Raw genomic sequence first — 24307 nt, forward strand, 5'->3', positions numbered from 1 at the left:
ATCTTTAATTCTGCTGTAATTTTTCCATTAAAGAAAAAGAACAAGAATATGTGTTTCTACCAAGTATTCGGAAGCATTGGCGAACCTACGTTAAGCAACATGGTAGCAAGTGCCCCATAAAAAAAATTAAAATTTGTTAAATACACCTAAATTTTAGTTATTTAACTTTTAATAAATAACATTTTCTACTTATATTTTTAAAGTTTATATAGATTGCCCCCACTAAAATATAATCTTACATTCGCCACTGTTCGGAAGGATGCAACTAGAGATTGTAAGTGGAAGCCATGCTCATAGAAAGTCAGAGAACACCCGTCTCCAAAGCTCAATGAAAAGTGAGAGAAGTAGGGAGACACGTGTGAAGCTCCTCACTTAATCGTCGATTGTTTTTAACATTTTCTTTTCTCCTTCATGGGAGAGTGCACTTTTTTAGCATTTAAAATAAGAACTGAGAGAGTGAGAGTTATGTTTATATCTTTCATAGAGGATGAGTTCTGATACATCCTAAGTGAAGATGAAAGAGAAAACACTACATAACTAGGAATCACGTTAGAATTAGATTGAGGTTGATAATATGTTAGCGAGCAAAGTTTTTGGTTATAGAACAAGTTTACACAGAGTTCAAAGCCCACGGTTATTTGGAAGGAATACTCACATGTGATGCCTATACTCTATATCTTACTAAGCCCGAAAAGACATAAAGTCTTATGTTAGTCCTAAAGCCCACTCGATGGATGATCAAATTTGTAAAGGGTAAGATAATGGATGGACATTTAACTTAGTTAAAAGCTATTGAATCGGAGTACTAATCTTGGGAATTGAGAGCTCGAAAATAAAGGATTAACATCATTGAAATCAGAGCAGCATTACCGATGAGGCAGTGAAGTGAGTACTTATTGACTTGGGATTTACTCTCTCTGAACAAAATGGCTTATTCTAATTATATCAACTTTCGGATCCATAATCTATTTATTACAGTATCTGCACTCATTAAATATTTCTTTTTTTTAAAACATGCACTAACTTTAAATTCAAACTTATTCAATTGCGTGCACTCCTTTTTAATAAGAAAAAGAAGTGAACTGCTACCACTACCTGTCGGTGGATTGTTATTTTACAATTTTGATTTATTAATTTTTTTATTACACTATAATGTTACTCTTCTACCCATCATTCCTCATTTAAATATAGAGGTAGATGATATATTATTTTCTCAAAAGTATCTCATAACAATTTCTCAAATTTTACTGGAAAGTTATGTATGAAAAAACTTAGTTTGTACTGTATTTTACTTTGGGCAACTTTCTATAAATAATAAATTATTAATTATTTTTTACCGCCCAATAAAGATCTCACAGACTTGGCATGGAAGTCATGAACATTCACTCACAATAACCTAAAAAAAAAGAAAAACTGAAAACCAAAAACAATAAAAAACTATAATTAATGATATCACATTTAAAGCTATTAAGATTCCATAAAAAACACTGTGTTGTCTCTCTCTCTCTATCTTGTCTGCTGCTCAGATCTGTCTAGAGGAGAAAGAATCTGAGAAATAGAAGATGACTGACCGAGTCTTCCCAGCTTCCAAGCCAGCAACCGCCACTAACGGAGTCCCATCAGCACCTCCTCCGGCTCCCTCTGCAGTTAACGGTAACGGAACAGCAAACGGTACAGCTAACCAGAAACCTCAAGTCTACATTCCGGCAAACCGGCCGGTTTACCGTCCGCAGCCTTACAGCCGCCGCCACCACCACCAATCTCGGCCAAGCTGCCGACGAGTCTGCTGCTGCTGCTGCTTCTGGTCGATACTCATCTTCCTCCTCCTCGCTCTCATGGCGGCGATCGCCGCCACCGCCGTCTACGTGATCTACCGCCCTCGTCCTCCGTCGTTCTCCGTCCCGTCGCTTCGGATCAGCCGCGTTAACCTCACCACCTCCTCGGACACCTCCGTCTCCCACCTCTCCTCCTTCTTCAACTTCACTCTGCTCTCGGAGAATCCCAACGGCCACCTCACCTTCTCCTACGCTCCCTTCACCGTCGCCGTCAAGTCGGCCAAGTCCGGCGAGACGGTGGCGAACGGGACGGTTCCGGCTTTCTTCAGCGATAACAAGAACAAGACGACGTTTCGGGGGGTTATCGCGACGTCTACGTCGGCGCGTGAGCTGGATCCGGAGGAAGCTCGGCGTCTGAAGTCGGATCTGGCGCGGGCGCGCGTGGGGTTGGAGATAGAGATGAGGACGAAGGTGAAGATGCAAATGGGGAAGGTGAAGAGCGAAGGAGTTGAGATCAAAGTGACGTGTCGAGGATTCGAAGGGACAGTGCCCAAAGGTAAAACTCCGACCGTAGCAACGTCGAAGAGAACTAAGTGTAAGTCTGATCTTAGCGTCAAGGTCTGGAAATGGAGTTTTTAAAATTTCACTATTGGAATTTTTTTTCCTTCTTTGGTTTCTTCTGGATTTGTATTACTTTTGGAAATATCCAAAAGAAGATTTGTTTCTCCTCAGTTTTTAGTTATAAATTTGCAGAGAAGAGTCAGTGAGAATTCACAGCTTCTAAAACTTTCTTGGATTTTTTCTTGTTTCTGTTTTTTTCTGGGAGTTTCTTATTTAAATTATAAATGTAATATAAGGAATTGAGTACCAAAAAGATGGAGATGGCAGTGACTGCATTAGTTGGGAACAACTAAAAACTGGAGCATTGAAGTAGAGATCATAAAACGCTAACATTGACAGAACCTTAAAATTGCAAAGAAGAAAGTGACAATATATTGAAGAACCGCAATTGAAGAGATGTGTTAAATGTAAGATGCTGAACCATCTGATCTCACATATTATCGCCATCTAAAGACAACGTGCATGGTCTCTATTTTTGTTTTGGGTTCCATTATGTAATCATACACGAGAAAATTGATTTCACCGTATTAATTGAAGGTGTGGATATATTTTCACTGAATAAACTATTTGACATAGCAGTTGCATACTTGCATGTTATATACATATTTAATGTAGACTATATTCATAAATGATATGCAGCTTAATATATTCAAATGATATTTCATAACATTAACATCTGCCTTGAAGATTTTCTAATTGCACATAGCCCAGTAAAAGAATGAAATAATGGGCCTCAGCAAAGATTAAATGATGTAAAGGAGCTACCAGGTAGATAGCTAACTCATACAAAGAAGACCCCATTTACAACAAAAACAGCTAGTTTCAAAAAAAAAAAAAAAATACAATCTAAATCATTCCATCAGAAATTCCTATGTGGCAGCAGGGTTTCCTCTCTGGCTTTCTTCTACCAGTATATGCCACCTAAGATGTTGATTTTTTTTTTGTAACACCAAATACTTCATTCAAACTTAAGCTTCAATGTTTAGTGTAGCTACAACAAACGGTTCATTCAACAAGGCTTGCTTAGCTAGTGCATCAGCATCTTTGTTGTTTTCCCGTCGGATCCAAGAAAAGGAAATACATTCAAAAGCAAGACTAATGTTGCAGATATCAGCAAGCACTCCATAGGCTTCAGGGTAAGACGAGCCCGAGGTAATGGCTTTGATGAGCTGTAGGGAATCAGACTTTACGTGCACACGAAGGAATCCCTTTTCGATGCACAGCGTGATGGCTTCTCTTATTGCCAGTGCTTCCGCCACCAATGGTGAGCTGACAAAGTAGCAGTGCGCCATGTAGGAAGCTCTGTTTTGTCCTGTGTCCATGATCCAGCCCAAACCTGCAACCAAACGATCAGAATGCCAGGAAGCATCGGTGTTTACAGTAATGCAGTTAAGCGCTGGTTGATAGGAGGGGTGGATGGCGATTTGAGGAGTAGATGCAGTAGCGGTTTGAACCGTTAGCCATTCCCTAGCTGCCGAGAGGGCTTTAGTCAAAGTTTCCTCTGGCGATATCTCCTTGTTATTGAAGAGGAGGTTGTTCCTAGAGGTCCAGATGGCCCAGAGAATCCATGGAGCTAATGGTCCCGATGCGATGCCCGAGGGTGGAAGGCAAGTCAGCTTGCTCAGAGTAGGCCAACAAGAGGCAAAATCTACTAGTCTTCTGAAGTCCAAACAGTGAGTATATGGGGCTAGAGACCAGACCTTTTGGGCATACTCACAGTAGAAAAGAAGATGACTAATAGATTCGACATTGTCGCATCTTTTACATTTGGGATCCACCGCAATGTTTCGAGCTGTAAGCTGAGCTCCTACAGGAATAGCTTGGTTCATGATCTTCCATAGGAAGAGCTTAATCTTTGGAGCTGTGTGGAGATTCCAGATGCTTTTGTTCCAGTCGAAATCGGCGTGGTGGGGAGCTGGCGCTGCTTCTCTACGGGTTTCCATGGCTTTCCAGTAGCCTGACTTCGTGCTATACTCTCCTGAAGTTGTACCGAGCCAGACAAGCTTGTCCGGAGCTCCGGTGGTGCTTGGCTTGATCGATAGAATTCTATCCTCTTCGAAAGGCAAAATTCTGGCTATTTCTTCTCTGTTCCACTCTGTTTTATGTGGGAGAAACAGAGTGTCGACTTTCAACTCTAGTTGGAGTTCCGGAGCTGGGCCTGTGGGGCGTTTTTGTTCCTTGCAACTGAGCCACGGATCATTCCAGATATCAATAGATTTTCCATCGCCCACTACCCATCCTGTATTGCTCATGAGGAGATCCCGACCTATTAAGATGCTTCTCCAACCATGGGATTCAACGGACCGGCTCTGAGCTCGTAGGAAAGTTGACTCCGGGAAGTACTTTCCTTGAAGTACCCGACTGAGAAGGCAAGAGGGATTATTGAGAAGTCCACCTAAGATGTTGATTAACTTAAAGAAAAATTTTCTAAAGGCACTAAAAATTTTTCTCAATAGAAAAAATGATAAAATAACATTAAGGAAGTGTTATTCGATAATGTATTTTAATTAAGTTTAAATCTAAACACAGTTTATTGTTATTCAAATGATGGTTTTATATTCTATTTTAAAATCTAATGTTATTTAATGAATGATTTAAATCAAGTTAAAATCTAGTTTTGTTCAACTTTTATTTTTAGAGAGGATTTTAAAGTTCTTTGTTTATCAAATTGATTTCAAATCATCTATTATGAAGTCCTATAAATAAATGATTGAAATAGAAATCCAAATCTTAATGCAGACATTTTAAAATTCACCAACTTAAACTCTCTTTAAATTTAATAAAATTTGATGAATTGCAAAATTTCAATAATCCACACAGTAATGAAGCAAGGTTCTCTCCTGGTGTTGACACATCAGACTTTTAGATCATTGTGGAGTTGCCATGTCAATAAATGAAAAAAGTTGGATTACCAGTCAAAACATTTCATTGTTTACACGTCATTCAAAATTATACACGTCAACTATCTATTCTCTGAACTCTATGTGTCTCACATATTCTTTAGTTTCATCATCCTCAAAAAACATTGTTCCATCTATATCCATGTATCATCCACCGGCGGCTCAAGACAAATGGTACTGACAAAACAATCAATTGAAAGTGGAGAAGAAAACGCTTGGTGTTGCAGAAAGTGTGGATAGTGACCTCATTTGCTCAGATATTGACGTTGGTGGCTTGGTACGGCTCATATGGTACCGGTGTGGATCTCCGGTGGATATATTCCAGCGTCGAGTGATGGTGAAGAGCGGAAGCTCCGACGTTGCTCTCTCCTCCACGTCTTGTTCCCGCTACATTAAACCGACAAGAGTAAAGATGACTTTATCACTCTATGGACAACAGATACAACGAACCCGGTGGTGATTAGTTTGCAAGTGGTACTGGTGGTGACGATCGGAGAGAATCGCAACATCTTTTCCGCACACATAAACAGAGAGGAAGATTTGAAGGAGTAACATAGAACCATGCGAAGGCAGAAGGAGCGGAAAAAGAGAAGATCAGAAAAAGGAGATGGTGGTAAGAAGCATCAATGATTAACTCACAAAGAAGATGACGGCTTGGCTGTAGGTAGAAGGAGATAGATATACTTATATAATTTATACACAGGTTAGGTTAAAGTAAATAAAAGAATTGAGTTTTGGATTGATAAAAAAAAATTAGACAAACCAAACCCGTTTTAGTGAGCCGAGATATTACAATTTATTACTAAATTGGTGAAATTGAAGTCCATGTAACATGACATCATTAGGGATCATCAAACATGCAGAAGACCACAAATCCACATCCATAATTCCATGGGTATCAAACATTGATGGTATTATTTGATGAGTTGTTAAGCTGAAACTAATCTGAGATTTACCAAGAATAATTCCTCATGAAAATCTAGAAGAGTCGGTAATACTAGCTCCGGTTCTAACTGCTAAGAAAAGTCGGTCATTCTAAGCTATGCTCTAATTCCGATGCAGATGGTCGATCTCATTATACATCTGCAAATAAAAAATGCACAAACATTTATGTGAAGAATTTGATCGAAAATATTACATAATATATTCTACGTAAAATATTGGTGATGGAGAATATTTACTGCTAATATTATAAAATTTTATATCAATTCTTTATTTAATATATCTTAACCAAAATAAATAAATGAAAATATATCTAAGATTTTTTAGTCATGAAAAAAATTATAATTTAAATATCTACATATTTATTTTAAAATATAACTTTAAATAAATGAAAGTCGTTTACTTTTTGGTTTTCAAAAATAAAATTTTGAAATTAAATGAAAATAAATGAAACTCGAATTTTTATTTTTATTTGAGACAACAAAATTGCTAAAACACGTTTTGAGAAAGTAAAAAGGTTTCAAATATTTTTAGAATGTGAGATGTCAAACAAAGTCCCACATTGGATATTAGACAAAAGAAAGTCTAATATATAAGGATATGTTCAACTCTAATTAGTACGAGACCTTTTGGGAAGAAGCTCAAAACCAAATCCATGCGGACTTATCATTAAGGCTCAAAGTAGACAATATCGTACTAATCGGATAAATAGAGTTGGACATGGGATTTCACAATCCCAACAATTGGTATCAGAGCGGTTTGACGAAGAGATGCAAGAAGACCAAAATACCTTTTAAGTAAGAACGGGTAGAAGAAGAAAAAAGAAGGTCTGTTCGCATAAACGTTAGAAGATCATGGAACCTGTGATGTTGTGGGAGAAACATTCTTAAAGAAAAGCCCTGTGATTAAGAAACACACAAGAGATGAGTTGTGGTTCTTAGTTTGAAGGGGATAATGTGAGATGTCAAACAAAGTCCCACATTAGATATTAGACAAAAGAAAGTCTAATATATAAGGAGATGTTCAACTCTAATTAGTACGAGACCTTTTGGGAAGGAGCTCAAAACCAAATCCATGCGGGCTTATCATTAAGGCCCAAAGTGGACAATATCGTACTTTATAACTGAACTTGTCATATTTTCAAAAATATTTTTATTCTTATCGATAGAATGTAATTTCTACACTGCGTAGACAAGAAACCATTATGAATACAATTATTCTATAAGCAGTTTCTATCGTGTGGAGACTTCTGAGTTGTCTGTAGATTTCTAATTAAACTTTAGAATTACTTATAAAATTAGAAGTTGCAGTCATAAATAATATAGTTACCTTTACAATGTGTAAAACTTTGCATTCCTCATACTTAGAAGTCCATTAAAAGATAAATTATTAGTTCTACCTAAAGCAGAATAACTTTTTAATGTAGAATTCAATTTCTACCATGCCATTTTTCAGAGAAGATGAATTCTTTTTCTCTAAAGCATAACTAAAAATTTTTAATTTAACAAGTTTTACAACCAAAAGATACCAGTTTTATATGGATATTGCATCAATTGTGTCTATCTTATATAATTTTTTGATTAAGTTTGAAAAATGGAAACGATAATTGAGTCAAAAAGGTACAAAAATTATAATAAAGAGACAAAAGATGCTGTTTTATTCTATTTTGATAAATTTCTCAATTATAAATTTAGTGAACCAGAAAAGTGTAGGAAAAAAAATGAAATGGACTTTTAACCTTAAACTTAAACTCAATTTTAAAAAAAAAGTATAAATATAAAGGTGATCTAAAGAAAAATCATGTGTATATCATTTAGTAAAAAAGGACAGAATACAAAATCAAAATAAGGATCAAATACATTTGTCCATTAACTAAGCCGGCTATCAAATACACATATTAAGAAAATAATTAAGCTCTTTATATTATTTTTAATTAGAGTTTCACATTAATTTTTTTATTTAATCAACAAATAAGGTAAAAATAAAGATTAAACTGATTTTTAATATATAAAAATGTAGAACTGATATTTCTATTGAAATAAATATGAAAGTACAAAATACTTATATGAAACAGAAGGAGAATAATTTAAGAGTCTTTTAGACCACATACTGGAAACTAAAAACCGCAAATTCGTTTTTTGAAAAAATAATATGATATTACACCACCAACCTGAACAGAATTAATTTGGAAACTAATTCGTTAAAGATTGTCAAATAAATGATAGTTATACAATAACCTAAATATAAAAATATAATATATGTTTAGATTATAAATATTATACAAAACTTATATTAATATAATTTATTCATTTATCAAATGAAAATGTTTTATAAACAATAAAATAAAAATAAATCCCGCGGCGAAGCGCGGGTAACTATCTAGTTGGTTTTAAATCACAGAATGAATAACATCCCCTTATTTAAAGATAAAAAATAAATTATTCTCAACAAATAATATATTTGATATGAATACACGTTTTAAAATATTTCTTATTTTAGATTCTATATCTTAAATCCTAAAATTTATACTCTTCATACTATAATCTTGTAAATATATGTGTTTATAAACCATTTAATGAAACTGTTTTAATCATTTTTTTCTTTATAAGTTATTTTGTGATAAAATTGTTTTTAGAGATATTCTACGGTACTTATTTTAACTTAGTTGCATCCCTTGACCAAATTTTTAGAACCTAATAATGTAACCAAAAGCTAAGCATGTCGATATTATTAAGGGGAATTCTACTTTTACCTTATTTTGGTGTTATTATTCATGTCTATTTTCTCTATAGGTATATTTTCAAAAATATTTTGAGGTTTTATTAAAAAATAAAAAGTTTTTTTACCCTTTTTCTAGATTTATAAATATAAATAGTTATTTTTCTAGAATTTTTTTTTTTGATTTTTGAATTATACGTTTTCAATTTTTTGTAGTTTTTAAAATGTGATGCAAGTTAACGTAAGTTTATGTCAGTTTAATTGAAGTGATATCAAATAAGTTAATAACAACATCAGTTATTCTATATGATGTTAAAAACATTTTGTATTATTTAATAAAAAGTAATTTAAATTGATATAATTTATTTTTCTGATACTATTTATGTGATGTAATATGATCTTTTTGTAGTGTGTATACCAGAAAAGTAATTAAGATTTAGAACCTAATAATGTAACCAGAAACTAAGCCAGTCGATATATTTTACCTGCAGTAACGAGATGAAACAGAGAAAAATAGAAAATATTGGTTTGAATTAACCAAGCAAATAGCAGAAGAGTAGTTGAGTTTTACAACTTAATAATGTCAACAAGGTAAATAAGTCGTTTCCTAAGATAGCTGTTTTTTGTTTTTGTTTTTAGACAGAAACGTTGTTATAATAAATACAAGACCATTAATCCTTTTGTAAATCACATTCACCAACCGTGAAACATTGACTGATCTGTTGAATATTTTTTCCTTTTAATTTATAGGAAAAAATGAATTCTCAAGTCTCATGGTGGGTTTTTGGGGTGATTAGTGTTGTGTTGATTCTCAACTTGGAGTATACTGTTGTGCAAGGAGGAGCCTCTGAGGAGACTAAGGTATGTAATGTGTCACAATACTTTTGTTAGTATAATGGAATCATAAAACCGATCGGTTAGAGGAATGGTTAATGTTCATTGCATATATAGATCCACATAGTGTACCTTGGTGAAAGAGAGCATAATGACCCGGAGCTTGTAACTGCCTCGCATCTCCGCATGTTAGAATCATTACTTGGAAGGTACCAACAAACCCAAATATTTAGACAAGTGAAACAAAATGTTGTTGAAAATAAAATTAACTAACGTGTTTTGTGGGAATATGCATATGGTTTGCAGCAAAAAAGATGCGAGTGAGTTCATGGTTCATAGTTATCGACATGGTTTCTCAGGCTTTGCCGCCCATCTTACGGATTCTCAAGCGAAAAAGATCGCAGGTGCGCACTTGAAATATGCATATTATACAAAACACATTTTTAGTTTTAACTATGGTTTATGGATTTGAGTTCTTATCATAAATATGTTTAGAGCATCCGGATGTAGTTCAAATGTCACCCAATACTTTCTACGAGCCTCAAACAACAAGGACATTTGAGTACTTGGGGCTTTCTCCAAGCTCTCCTAAAGGACTTCTTCATGATGCCAATATGGGTGAGGATGTCATCATCGGCATCTTGGACTCAGGTAAGTTTGCATAGAGATCTCTCCAAGTGTATAATTTTTTTTGACACTACCTATATATATATATATATGTTATATGTGTGTCTGCAGGCGTGTGGCCAGAGTCGCCATCGTTTAGTGACAAAGGTTTAGGGCCGATCCCGAAACGATGGAAAGGAACGTGTGTGGACGGTGAAAATTTCGACTCGAAGAAGCATTGCAACAAGAAGCTGATAGGAGCAAGGTATTACATGGACAGCCTCTTCAAAAACAACCAAACGGACAGCGGAATACTAGGCAGAGAATACATGTCAGCGAGAGAAGTCTTCCCTCACGGATCCCATGTCGCCTCCACAGCAGCAGGAGCCTACGTCCCAAATGTGAGTGACAACGGGCTTGGAATGGGCACAGCGAGAGGAGGGGCACCTAAAGCACGTATCGCCATGTACAAAGTGTGTTGGCAAACAGAAGATGGCTCATGCGCCACCGCGGACATACTAAAGGCTATGGACGATGCCATAGCCGACGGGGTGGACGTGATATCAATTTCTTTAGGAAGGGCGATCCCTATAATCAGTGAAATCGACGTCAATAATGTGTTCTCGTATGGAGCGTTCCACGCGGTCTCCAAGGGCATTACAGTGCTCATGGCAGCCGGTAACTTTGGACCCGATGCTTACTCCGTCCAGAACATAGCTCCATGGATAATAACAGTGGCTGCCACCAGTCTTGACCGGTGGTTTCCCACACCTTTGACACTAGGAAACAATGTGACATTATGGGTAAAAAAAAACAAATCCAAACTAGCCAACTTTTACATGTAACAGTATCCTAATGTGTTACTATATATGCAGGCACGAACCCCATCAGCGAATCCTGAAGTCCAAGCAGAACTCATATACGTAGACAGCTCAAAGAAGATGACCAGTGAAGCAGAAGGAAAAATGGTGCTAGGTTTTATAACTGCTGAAAATGGAGAGACTGCAAATGATTTTATAAATCAACAAATAGCCGTTCAGGCGGCAGGTGTAATCCTTGCCGATAGAAGAAATGATATAATGACAGTTTCAATAGGTATGATTTACATCAGCATCGACTATCAGCAAGGGACTACAATTTTGAACTACATAAAATCCACCAGGTATTTATTTACCACTGGTAATTAATTTGATCACTATTGCAAGTTTTTTAAAAGTCTCACTTGTGATAACAGTAAGCCGACCTTAAAAGTCAGTCCTTCAATCACACTCACTGGACCAGTTGTAGCTACTAAAGTTGCTGATTTCTCCAGCAGAGGACCCAATTCTGTATCTCCATGTGTTCTCAAGGTAACAACTTTTATTAGTAAAAAAAAAAACAACTTTTATTAGTCTTTCTACATAATATAGCAAAGTCTAACTACATTCCTTTTTTTCACCAAACACTAACATTATGTTATACAGCCTGATATTGCAGCACCAGGTGTGTCCATAGTGGCAGCGTGTACCCCGGAAAAAATGAACTACGAGAACGGATTCACGGCTATGTCTGGTACTTCAATGGCAGCACCTGCGGTTGCCGGTGTGGTTGCTCTACTCAAAGCTGTGCATCCTGATTGGTCTCCTGCCATGCTTAAATCAGCCCTCATCACTACAGGTTAAAATTATATTCATATGATTTTAAATCGGCACATTAACAATAATATAATAAATCACTATACTATATGTCCTACCATAAAATAAATTTATTCTTTTGCATATCAAATTTAAGTATTTGAATTAAGTTATTTAGTGATCTAATCAATTGACTTCTTACTTGATTAAGCTTCGTCAACGGATCCCTATGGAGAACCTATCTTCTCAGAGGGATTATCACGGAAACTAGCTGACCCTTTTGATTTCGGGGGAGGATTGGTGAATCCAGACAAAGCAGCAAACCCTGGTCTTGTCTATGATGCAGACGCACAAGACTACATTCGTTTTCTATGTGCTTCTAATTATGACGAGATGTCCATCACCAAAATATCAAAGCAAACAATCAAATGTCCGAGTCCAAGGCCGTCTATGCTCGATCTCAATTTGCCGTCTATCACCATTCCATACCTCAAGGAAGATGTGACTCTCACCAGAACCGTCACTAACGTTGGACCTGTCAACTCCGTATATAAACTCATCCTTCAGCCTCCTATGGGTGTCAAAATCTCCGTCAGGCCCAAGAGATTGGTCTTTAACTCCAGAGTTAAGAAACTCAGCTACCAAGTCACTGTCTCCACAACTCACAAAGCCAATTCTATTTACTTTTTTGGGAGTTTGATTTGGACGGATGGCTCTCACAACGTCACTATCCCATTATCTATCAGGACACAAATGTTGACGTATTTTGACCAATAAGTGTTTACATTGTTTGCAATATCATGTTATCTGATTAACTCATAATAATATCAAGTTAATGAGCTTTTTAAAACAGTGTACTTCAACCGTTTTGCTTATATTTGTTTCCAGTGGGTTGCAAAGTAAGAGCAGAACCTTTCTCAATACTCATAATATCAAAGTTTTTTTTTAAAAAGAACATTATCATCGAATCCACATCAACTTTAACATGACACTGCTTATTTCTTATAATCATTATAATGTTTTTTTTTTTGATTTATTGGAAGAAACCAAATGTTATGTAAGTTTCTCAATAGATATCATAAAACCATGATATAGTTTCCATTGTCACATTTAAGTCCACTCTGGATATAATGATACCGCCAAAATACATTTTATACTAGGTAATAATAGGCTCTCTGCACAACATGAGATATTATATAAAATATATAATAAACAATATAAAAATATATTTTATGACTCCATCAAGTTAAAAGTACATAAACATATTTTTAAAAAATTTAAGCATGATATATATTTCTAAAAATTTAAAACTAATATATATATATATATATATGACTATTTTCTATATGATGTATATTTTAATTTTAAAAATAGAATATATATATTTTTAATCTGGATATTGTTAAATGATATTTTTTTGCAATCAAATATATTAAGAGAAATTTTTAAAACCCAAGGGTCTTTTAGGGGTCCAATACATATATTGAACCTTCTTAGGATATGTTTATATAACTACCAGATCAGCATTTCGATTCTCTGGAATGTGATTCTTTTTTTCAACGCTAATTTATTATGATATTGCAATTATGCGAAAAATTATATAGACGATTTGACAACCGACAATATTACATATCTTATGAAGATCTGTGCTTAACTGTATCACGTGAACCGTCCTATAAAGATTCATTCCTGGCTAGATTTATTTGTACTACGTTGAAGATCTCTTGTAAACCTTTATTCCGTTGTCTGCATAATTGTTTAATAAATCGCTGTCTCTGGTATTTGAAACCTGGATTTCAGGCGATCTCTAATAATCTGTATAGTCTAAAATGTGATTCACTACTTATTAAATAGCAAAAGCCACTTTTATCAGGGCTCTGACCGATTAAATTTATCACAAATTTTTTAATATGAGATTTAAGGCAAAAAGGTTTTTTGTTAGTTTTTTGCAAATTATACAAAGATTTAATGTAATTAAATGTTTTCAACGCAAGCAACTACATTTGTTCCTTTTCCCCACGTACAGATATTCATCATCTCCTCTGTGTAAATGTTTGTTACATGTCCATACCGACAACCATCCAAGTTATCCAAACCCCAAATTTGTAGAATGAATATAAAATGGTATATTAAGCCAAAAACGTTCTTACAACTGGCGTGACTACAAATAGAAAACTATGAGATTACATCATATAGTATCTTAGGTGTATGTGAACCACCAAGCAAAAAAAATTCGAACTACTTTGTTTCCTGATCTCTGAATAGTTACCAACCTGTTTTTCACATTCTTATCAATGAGTCTTGCCAAATTTGTTACTGGAACTGGTCCACTAAAGCATATCTTTTCGAAAACTATTCAATATAAACTAGAAAATTGTTTTAAGTTAAGCAAATGTATACCAGAAGAGTAGTTAAGGTTCAGAACCTAATAATGCCACCAGAAATTAAGCCAGTCGATATCACTATTTTCTTCTTTTTAGACATCCAATCGATATTATTAGCTACAGTAACGATGAAACAGAGAAAAATAGAAAATGTTGGTTTAAATTAAGCTAATACCAGAAGAGTAGTTGAGTTTTACAACTTAATAATGTCACAACAAGGTAAATAAGTCGTTTCCAAAAATAGCTGTTTTTTTTTTGTTTTTAGACCGAAACGTTGTTATAAATACAAGACCATTATTCCTTATGTAAATCACATTCACCAACCGGTGAGACATTGACTGATCTCTTGAATATTTTTTCCTTTTATTTACAAAAGGAAAAAATGAGTTCTCAAGTCTCATGGTTGGTTATTGGGGTGATGAGTGTTGTGTTGATTCTCAACTTGGAGTATACCGTTGTGAAAGGAGGAGCCTCTGAGGAGACTAAGGTATGTAATGTGTCACAATATTTTTGTTAGTATAATGGAATCATAAAATCGATCGGTTAGAGGAATGATTAATGTTCATTGCATATATAGATCCACATAGTGTACCTTGGTGAAAGAGAGCATAATGACCCGGAGCTTGTAACGGCCTCGCATCTCCGCATGTTAGAATCATTACTTGGAAGGTACCAAAAACAAAATATCTACACAAGTGCAACAAAATATTCTTGAAATTAACATCATTATAACTATAACGGGTTTTGTGGAAATATGATTGCAGCAAGAAAGATGCGAGTGACTCCATTGTTCATAGTTATCGACAGGGTTTCTCCGGCTTTGCCGCCCATCTTACGGATTCTCAAGCGAAAAAGATCGCAGGTGCGCACTTGAAAAATGCATATTATTATAGATATACAAAGCACATTTTATAATAAGAGGTCAATTATAATTGACGGATTTGATTTCTCTTAAATGTTTTTAGAGCATCCGGATGTACTTCAAGTGTCACCCAATACTTTCTACGAGCCTCAAACGACAAGGGTATTTGATTACTTGGGGCTTTCTCCAAGCTCACCTAAAGGACTTCTTCATGATGCCAAGATGGGTGAGGATGTCATCATCGGTATCTTGGACTCAGGTACGTACCTTTAATATAAAGTTTGCATAGAGATCCTTCCAAGCACATAATTTTTTCTTTGACACAACTTATATATGTGTGTGTATGTGTCCGCAGGCGTGTGGCCAGAGTCGCCATCGTTTAGTGACAAAGGGTTAGGGCCGATCCCGAAAAGATGGAAAGGAACGTGTGTGGACGGTGAAAATTTCGACTCGAAGAAGCATTGCAACAAGAAGCTGATAGGAGCAAGGTATTACATGGACGGCCTGTTCAAGAAAAACAAGACGGACAGCGGAATACCAAGCACAGAATACATGTCTGCGAGGGAATCCTTGCCTCACGGGTCCAATGTGGCCTCCATAGCAGCAGGCGCCTTCGTCCCAAATGTGAGTGACCACGGGTTTGGAATGGGTACAGCGAGAGGAGGGGCACCTAAAGCACGTATCGCCATGTACAAAGTGTGTTGGCACAGAGAAGATGGCTCATCCTCGAGCTCGGACATACTAAAGGCCATGGACGATGCCATAGGGGACGGAGTGGACATTATATCGATTTCTTTAGGAAGTCCGATCCCTATATTAAGTGAAATCGACGTTCATAATGTGTTCTCGTATGGAGCGTTCCACGCAATCTCCAAGGGCATTACAGTGCTCATGGCAGCAGGCAACTCCGGACCGGATGCTTACTCCGTCCAGAACATAGCTCCATGGATAATAACAGTGGCTGGTACCAACCTTGACCGGTGGTTTCCCACACCTCTGACACTAGGAAACAATGTGACATTATTGGTAAAAATAAAATACAAATCAAAACTAACGTAAGTGTAGCTAATTTCTACATGTGACATCCAAATGTGTTACTGTATATATATGTAGGCACGAACCCCATTCGGAGATCCTGAATTCCAAGCAGAACTCATATACGTAGACAGCTCAAAAAAGATAACCAGTGCAGCACGAGGAAAAGTGGTGCTGTGTTTTATAACTTCTGACAGTGTAGAAACTCCAGATGATTATTTAACTCAACAATTGGAAGTTGAGGCGAAGGGTTTAATCATTGCAAGCAGAAGAAGTGATATGGTGGGTGTTTCACAAAATTTGGTTTTGCTCAATATCGACTATGCACAAGGGACCACAATGTTGAACTACATAAAATCCACCAGGTATTTATTTATTTATACCACTGGTTAATTAATATGATCACTATTGCAAGTTGTTTATAGTCTCACTTGATGATGACAGTACGCCAACCATAAAAGTGAGTCCTTCAATCACACTCACTGGACCAATTGTAGCTACCAAGGTTGCTGATTTCTCCAGCAGAGGACCCAATTCTGTATCTCCATATGTTCTCAAGGTAACAATTTGATTAGTCTTTCTATGTAATATAGCAAAGTTTAACTACATTCCTTTTTTCCACCAAACACTAACATTATGTTATACAGCCCGATATTGCTGCACCAGCTGTAGCCATAATGGCAGCTTGTACCCCAGAAAAAATGAACTACGAGAACGGATTCACTGCTGACTCTGGCACTTCATTGGCAACACCTGCGGTTGCCGGTGTGGTTGCTCTACTCAAAGCTGTGCATCCTGACTGGTCTCCTGCCATGCTTAAATCAGCTCTCATCACTACAGGTAAAAAAATTATGTTCATATGATTTTAAATCAACAATATTATAACAAACAGAATACTATATGTCTTGCCGTAATTATTATTTTTGCATATCAAATTAAATGTTTAAATTGAATTATTTTTAGTGATCTAATGAATTGACTTCTTACTTGGTTAAGCTTCCACAACGGATCCCCATGGAGAACCAATCTTCTCAGAAGGATTATCACGGAAACTAGCTGACCCTTTTGATTTCGGGGGAGGACTAATGAGCCCAGACAAAGCAGCAAACCCTGGTCTTGTCTATGATGCAGAACCAGAAGACTACAGGCGTTTTATGTGTGCTTCTAATTATGAGGAGAAGTACATTACCACAATGTCACAGCAAAACGTGCTATATAAATGTCCGAGTCCAAGGCCGTCTATGCTCGATCTCAATTTGCCTTCTATCACCATTCCATACCTCAAGGAAGATGTGACTCTCACAAGAACCGTAACCAACGTTGGACCAGTCTACTCCGTATATAGAGTCATCGTTCAGCCTCCTATGGGTGTCAAAATCTCCGTCACGCCCAAGATATTGGTCTTTAACTCCAGAGTTAAGAAACTCAGCTACCAAGTCACTGTCTCCACAACTCACAAAGCCAATTCTATTTACTTTTTCGGGAGTTTGACTTGGACTGATGGCATTCACAACGTCGTCATCCCATTATCTATCAGGACACAAATGTTGAAGTACTTTGACCAATAAGTTCAGTTCACATTGTTTTCATCATCATATCGTCCAAGTAACTCATAATAACATCGAATCAATGTAACTTTGTAAGAACAAGTGCATCAAGTCCCTTCAGCAATAAGTGTTGATGTTTTCTCCCACTCTGCTTTAAACAAGTTCATGTTTCTTGTTGTATTGTTCATTCTGCTTCTACTGTCCAAACGAGTTTGGAATCCCGAGCGATAGTCACTGACCCATAACGTCAAAAAGATTCCAAATCACAAATTGCATTAAAAAGAGAATAAGCAGCAACCGAGTCATTATTTAAGAGAATAGTACTTTTATTTGTGTCAACACTTGAACTAGTCATCTTCCTCACCGCCATCCATCACTTGATCCACGCCGGACTTCACTTCATCACCAACGTCTCCCACAATTGTCTACCAAGAACAACAATGAATGCCAACAAACCAAACTCCCCTAGAACTAGAAGTGTCCATTCTGCTCCCACTGTCCAAACCATTTTGAAATAACAGCACCTAGTAATCTAAAAAGGAGAAAATGTGGACTGTAGCATCTTTCTCCTTATCCTTTTCAATTTTATTCCTGCGAAGGTGGTTGTGGCGGCGCAGGGGACTACCATGTTTTCCAAGAACAACAATGAATGCCAACAAACCAAACGCCCCCAGAACCGTCTTTAAACCCATCCCCACTTTCCTGTGAATCCAAACGACAAGAGAAGAGACCAAAACCAGAAAACTCCATAAGTCAAAATAATAGCAACGGTAACTGTGCACTTCTCTTAGTTATGTAATTATAACATACCTGGGAGGTCTTCTTTGGCTTTCATCTATGAGTACTTCATAATCAACTTCGTCATCTGTTTCAGCCGGTTGTTCATTTGGGACTTCATCATCTATTTCTGTCAGTTGTTCATTTGGGACTTCAGTGACTTCTCTGTAAGCAAGAGTTAGTCCTGTCTCAAGAATGGTGACTTCATCTCCAAAATCCACAGAAACTTCCACTTGATCCCCTGTTTCCAACAAGAAATCTTCATTTGAAAAGTGCCCTTGCCAGATGTGTTTTTCAAGGTACATACGAATGTGTTCTGTTGCTGGATTGCGACTCCATATATCTCCTTTGGTTTGATTCTTCAGTGTGATATTTGGAGTGCATGCAGACATCACATCATCTTGCTGACTCACGTATGTTGTCCACACGGTAAACCCGATCAGATCAAAATTCAAAGTTGGGTCAGGGACAGTAAAAGAGATCGAACGTGTCCCATTCTTGAAATTAACCCAGTCTGGAAGGCTTGATCCCGGGACAAAAATTCCCCCACTGGAACCAACAGCCCCTCCCTGTAATAACACAGATACCATCAATATAAATCACAACCAAGGACACATTCCTAGTCATCATAACTAAGTGAAAAAAAAGAAGAGAAAGGTTTGCTACTTTGATATCAAGAAACAAGAGAGGCTTAGAGAATAACCTGCATGATTCTTTCTCTGTCAGTGTATGGTATGCTGTTGCACATTTCCATGTGGATAACTCTAACCATTTTCAGTTCCTCCAGCCCTGGGGTCTCAACAAGATTGTAACAGTTTGTGAGGTGCAATGATTGCAACACCGAGCACTCTTTTAACTCTGGAGTTCTTTCCAACACAGTACAGTTTCTCGCGTATAAAGACCTCACCTTCTTTGGTAAACTAAACATGGATCGAAGTTCTGAGCAATTATCCAGTTTAAGAATCTGTAGACTTAAAAGACCAGCAAAATCCGTTTGCAAGTTACGAAAGCTGTTGCCTTGGAGATCAAGTTCCTCTAGAGAAGACAAACTCCCAAGATTTTCAGGAACCAACTCATCAGTTAGATTGCAGCAACCTAAACGCAAAGTCTTTAAGCTGTTTAGACCGGCCAGTGAGAGCGGCCTTAACAGAGCTACTTGAGAGCTTTCATCAGAGTTGGTGTAGTGTCTGTCTTTCCATAACTCCTTGCAGCCATGAAGAGATAACTCTTTCAGTTTCTTTAGTTTATAACTCGAGGAAGGTATTTGCGTTATAGCAGTATGATCAGCTTTAAGAGTTGTCAAGGACTCTAGTTCACCTAAAGCATCATCCAATCTTTCAATATGCGAGCATCCGGAGAGAATGAGGGTTTCCAGCGACTTCAACGTATAGAGTTCCAACGGGAGTTCACCAAGCTTGATGCAACCGCTCAGATTTAATAGAATCAGGCTTCCTTGAAGAACCTGTATGGACTTGTGAACTTTAACCAAACTTTGACAGTTTATCAAGAGCAGCTTCTCAAGGTTTGGGAGATAAGAGAAGTCTGGAGTCTCTATAAGATGGATAGAGTGACTGAGGTCAAGGTATTTTAACTCCTTAAGGGGCACATGAGGCTTCTCCAAAAAATAACAAAAATCAAAGAGTCAACTCTGGCAATGAAGAATATATTTCTGATTTCATAGGAATCTTAAAATTATAAATAATACTTTTACCTTCTGATCATTCCAAAGTCGTTTAAGGTTGCTCTTCTGCATGTCCATGACAACTAAACTTCTCAAATGTAAGTTTATGGGGAAAGATTCCTCAGGAAACCCAAGCCAACAAAGCCATTGTAAACCTTTTGGAAAGTTTTCATAGCTTCCGTTGAGTGCTACATGACTGAGCTGTAACAGTCTCAGCTTACGTAGATTTGAAAATGCTTTAGCCTCAAAGTTCTCAACAGCTGTAACTTCAGCCTTCAAGCTCAGTCCTTCAGTTGCATCTGTTCCCTGATATTAAACAAACAATTTCATTAGTTAAATGTTACCTTAAGTCTCTTTGGTTGAGACAGAGAATGCATTGGCTTTTGTTCCTTACAGAATAGTTTGCCAAGACATCTATAACATGATCACGGTCCCACAATCTACTCCATGTCTCGCAGTTACTCCGAGATGTTCCTTGGACAATATATCTTCCCATGTCTCGTAGTAAGTCATGCATCATCAGCCTGTTATCATGGACCGTAATGAGACACCTCTCCTTTAACACACTGAGTCCTATGCCAGGGTCTAATTTGCATCCATGCAATATGCAACCTACATAGTCTTTATCCATACCAATGAAGAAGCAAGAAATATCCAAGAATATGTCTTTCTGTAATGCATTTAGCCCATCAAAGCTAATCTGAAGCTTTGCTTGAATGTTATCATCAGGTATTCTTTTCAACGATTCCAACGTGCTTTTCCACTCCGGAACGCTTCTCTTGTAGAGAAAAGCACCCAAGACTTCCATAGCCAAAGGTAGTCCTCCGCAGTATTCAACCAAGTTTTTCGAGAGCTGGAGAAACTCTTCAGGAGGTTCACTTTCTTTAAATGCATGCCAGCTTACAAGATCAAGAGATTCATCAGCGTTAAGTTCCTTCGGTGAATATATATTTACAACGCCAAGCTGCTCTAACAGATGCTTGTTCCTGGTTGTAATGATTATCCTGCTTCCTGGACCAAAGCAGCTCAAATGTATTGCAACTGAATGAAGCTGCACCACGTCTTCAACATCATCAATTACAACGAGTACCCTTTTGTTGCGAAATCTTTGTTTAACAGCATGATCCATGTTGTTGAACACTGCGTCGTCTCTCCTTCTTAAGATATCCGAAAGAAGCTTTTTCTGAAGATGAAACTTGCCTTCAGGTTTCTTGAAGTAATCTCTAAAGTTTTCTAGGAAACTTGTTCCTTCAAAACGATGTGAAAACTTGTTAAATGCAGCCTTGGCTAACGTTGTTTTACCGATCCCAGCCATTCCCCAGATTCCGACAATCTGAACATCATCCAAACCAAAGCACATTAGCTCCTTGATACGGCTTACACGTGATATAATACCAACGGCATATGTTGGTAAATGCAAGTATGAACTAGGCAGCCTTTCGAGAATGTCTCTAGTGACTTCGTCGATCATTTGAGCATCATTATCCCCTGCACAATGCAGATAAGTAACATTTGTTTCCCTATATACTTTTGTTTAGTGTTTTCTGAAACAAAAAAAAAACAGCAAGAGTAGAACGAACCGACCAACAGTTACGTGTGTGATACCCCAAAAAATGTGACACTTGCGTTAAAGCTTCCCTCCACTGCTGCAACTTTCTCTCGGGATGACGGTTACGGAGTTTATCAAAAGATTCACCAAACGACCCAGTCTGTCTGCGTACATGCGACGGGTCAACCCTGTAGAAAATCGGGAGTACAAATTGTCCTGCGCCGCTTTCTCGGCATCGCATAATGTGGACGAGCTCATCAAGGCACCAGGACGATGAAGCGTAGCTCTTGGATAAAACGACGAGTAGAATTTTGGAGGTCTGAATGGCCTTTAGGAGCTTTGGGGACATGCTTTCTCCTTTTGCTAGTTCTTCATCGTCCTTGAATGTGTATATTCCAGACCTCAGTAGACTCTTATAGAGATGGGCTACAAACCCCTTGCGCACATCTGGTCCACGGAAACTAAAGAACACGTCGTAGCTCCATCTCTCCCGAGTTTGTCCACTGGAATCAATCATACCCTGACAGAAAGTTTATGGGGAATATTCAGTGAGACACACTTAGTAATATATTCGATTTTACAAAGAGGAAAAACGAATCTGAAAAAAATTGTTTGCTTACTTGGTTTGAACACCTTGGCAGGTTAGTACTCTCTCGGGATCTCAGACAGACAGATCTATAACAATAAAAAACAGAGGAAGTTTGAAACGAGAGGGATGGGATTCAGATTAGCAGTAGGGTGCAGCTAAAACTAGCGTCTACTTCCGTTGACAAGTCACAAGTTGTAGTAAATGTCAGGTTCCTAATGGCTGTGCTAATTAAATGCATCCCAACTTTCAACATAACGCGTGTGTAGTTGGTAGGAGTATAACCAATGGTTCCTAATATTTTTAAATTATTATATTCTTTTATTTTTTATTTTTGTATATAAAAATAATAACTAATGAAATCCATTCTACTGCAAGGAAGAGAAGAGATCATTTGAGTCAAAGAGAGGAAAAGGAAGATACAAGACGTGGAGGAGATGATTAGGGTTAAGAGAGTGTACCTGGAATGAGCGGAGAAGATGTTGGAGAAGCTATTATTAACACAAAAGCATACGGATGGGAGTTATGTACGAAGTGACTAGGTAGTGGTAGATTCAGCTGTAACCCCCCCGATTACCAAAATGGAGTAAAGAGTCATTATTAGACTTAGGAAGAACATTTGATTCTCTTCTCTGTCAGCAACAAACAAACAAACAAACGCAGTATAATCAGAGTACAAAAGCTGAGAGCATATCTCAATCTTCAAAGCTGAATTATATACAGTAATGTAAAAGAGCTTTTTTAAGTGACTGTGACAAAGAGTTTTTCACATTGTGATCTCCGTTCAGAGAAAGCTGTTACTATTGGAATAGGTCTTTTACCTTCTGTGGAGGCAGACTCGATTTTTTTGAAGGTCGCCGGCGGAATGGAATCCGTTGTGTGCTGCAAAGATTCGCCGCAGGTCCAATCGCATTGTCGGTATGTGTTTCTAGGTAGCTAGTCTCGAGATGCCACCGGAAACGCTTAAAATCCGGTCGAATTTTTTGCTTCATTGTTTTGGATTGATTCAGTGAAGATGGAGAGATTGTACGTTGATGGGCCTACATCACTTATTATATGGCCCAATGTATTGATTTAGCTATTGGCCTACTTTCCTCTACAGCCCAGTAACAAAGAAGGGAAATTGTGACCACCTGAACCGGCAAGGTTCAATGGAGTGGAACACCGGTACAGAGAAAGGACAATCAATCTTCGTAAGCCATGTTGGGAACATCACCTTCCAAATGTCTTTGGATATTAAAAATTTAACTAGATTTTGACCCGCGCTTGGAAGCGCGGAATATTTTACGATGAAAAATTTCACTAATAATATAACAAATATTTTGGTAATTTTAAAGAGTGTGTTTAGAATATTTTTGCATTTAAATCAATGTTTTTTAATTCAACCCGATTGTGATTATACCGGTTAATGCGGAGATCTAACAATTCAATTTAAGTTTTTAAAATATTCATATTAAAAAAATCATTAAAATCCGAGACTAACAGATTGAACTGTTGGATGACCGATATGTAATCTAATTTGATTTAAATTATAATAGTTTCATAATTTGTAATCTTATAATCCAAATTTTAAAGTTTATTATTTGCAATTTATAAAATTATGACGTTTCTACAAAATTTTAAAGAGAAATGATAGATATAAAATAACTAAGATTAATTATTGTATTGTTTGGAAACATTGATAGTAGTATAAAAAATATATTGTTTGGAAACATTGATAGTAGTATAAAGAAATAAGTATATTGTTTGAAAACATGGATAATAGTATAAAGAAAGGATCATTAGTAATTTAATGTAAGTTTAATTATAAAGTATAAAAGTATATTTAATTTAAAAACTTACAAAATAAATGTTAGTTACAACAGAATGTTTCTGTT

General features: G+C 36.8%; 4 protein-coding genes across 10 annotated transcripts; 3 read left to right on the top strand and 1 right to left on the bottom strand.

The window, feature by feature from the left end:
- The first annotated feature begins 1442 nt into the window (after window positions 1-1442).
- On the top strand, window positions 1443-2571 carry LOC108818221 (NDR1/HIN1-like protein 6). Its single transcript, XM_018591125.2, has one exon. It carries the CDS (start codon window positions 1563-1565, stop codon window positions 2412-2414), a length of 852 nt encoding a protein of 283 aa, XP_018446627.1. The 5' UTR covers window positions 1443-1562; the 3' UTR covers window positions 2415-2571.
- Window positions 2572-9712: 7141 nt separating this feature from the next.
- LOC108818205 (subtilisin-like protease SBT3.11) lies at window positions 9713-12786 on the top strand. Its single transcript, XM_018591106.2, has 9 exons — window positions 9713-9817; window positions 9908-9999; window positions 10097-10194; window positions 10286-10441; window positions 10529-11199; window positions 11272-11558; window positions 11631-11745; window positions 11860-12052; window positions 12221-12786. Exons 1-9 carry the CDS (start codon window positions 9713-9715, stop codon window positions 12784-12786), a joined length of 2283 nt encoding a protein of 760 aa, XP_018446608.2.
- Window positions 12787-14725: 1939 nt separating this feature from the next.
- On the top strand, window positions 14726-18055 carry LOC108842405 (subtilisin-like protease SBT3.11). Its single transcript, XM_018615307.2, has 9 exons — window positions 14726-14880; window positions 14971-15062; window positions 15158-15255; window positions 15359-15514; window positions 15611-16281; window positions 16369-16655; window positions 16735-16849; window positions 16938-17130; window positions 17287-18055. The coding sequence occupies exons 1-9, from the start codon at window positions 14776-14778 to the stop codon at window positions 17856-17858; spliced, it is 2289 nt and encodes a 762-aa protein (XP_018470809.2). The 5' UTR covers window positions 14726-14775; the 3' UTR covers window positions 17859-18055.
- On the bottom strand, window positions 17836-23421 carry LOC108842404 (disease resistance protein RPV1). 7 transcript variants are annotated; one of them, XR_008942607.1, is made up of 10 exons: window positions 23252-23421; window positions 22892-23062; window positions 22465-22519; window positions 21884-22364; window positions 20690-21783; window positions 20326-20601; window positions 19318-20226; window positions 18648-19183; window positions 18162-18539; window positions 17836-18071 (listed from the first exon to the last, which is right to left on the bottom strand). XR_008942607.1 is itself a non-coding variant. In XM_057002847.1 (9 exons), the coding sequence occupies exons 4-9, from the start codon at window positions 22359-22361 to the stop codon at window positions 18362-18364; spliced, it is 3471 nt and encodes a 1156-aa protein (XP_056858827.1). In that variant the 5' UTR covers window positions 22362-22364; window positions 22465-22519; window positions 22892-23062; window positions 23252-23421; the 3' UTR covers window positions 17836-18361. The 7 variants fall into 7 exon arrangements, 6 of the variants coding, with proteins under 6 accessions (XP_056858827.1, XP_056858828.1, XP_056858831.1 ...); XM_057002847.1 differs by having other exon boundaries at window positions 17836-18539; XM_057002848.1 differs by lacking the exons at window positions 22892-23062; window positions 23252-23421 and having other exon boundaries at window positions 17836-18539; window positions 22465-22635.
- Window positions 23422-24307: the final 886 nt, after the last annotated feature.

This window comes from Raphanus sativus, chromosome 2, assembly GCF_000801105.2.
Source record: "Raphanus sativus cultivar WK10039 chromosome 2, ASM80110v3, whole genome shotgun sequence".
Lineage (NCBI taxonomy): Eukaryota > Viridiplantae > Streptophyta > Magnoliopsida > Brassicales > Brassicaceae > Raphanus > Raphanus sativus.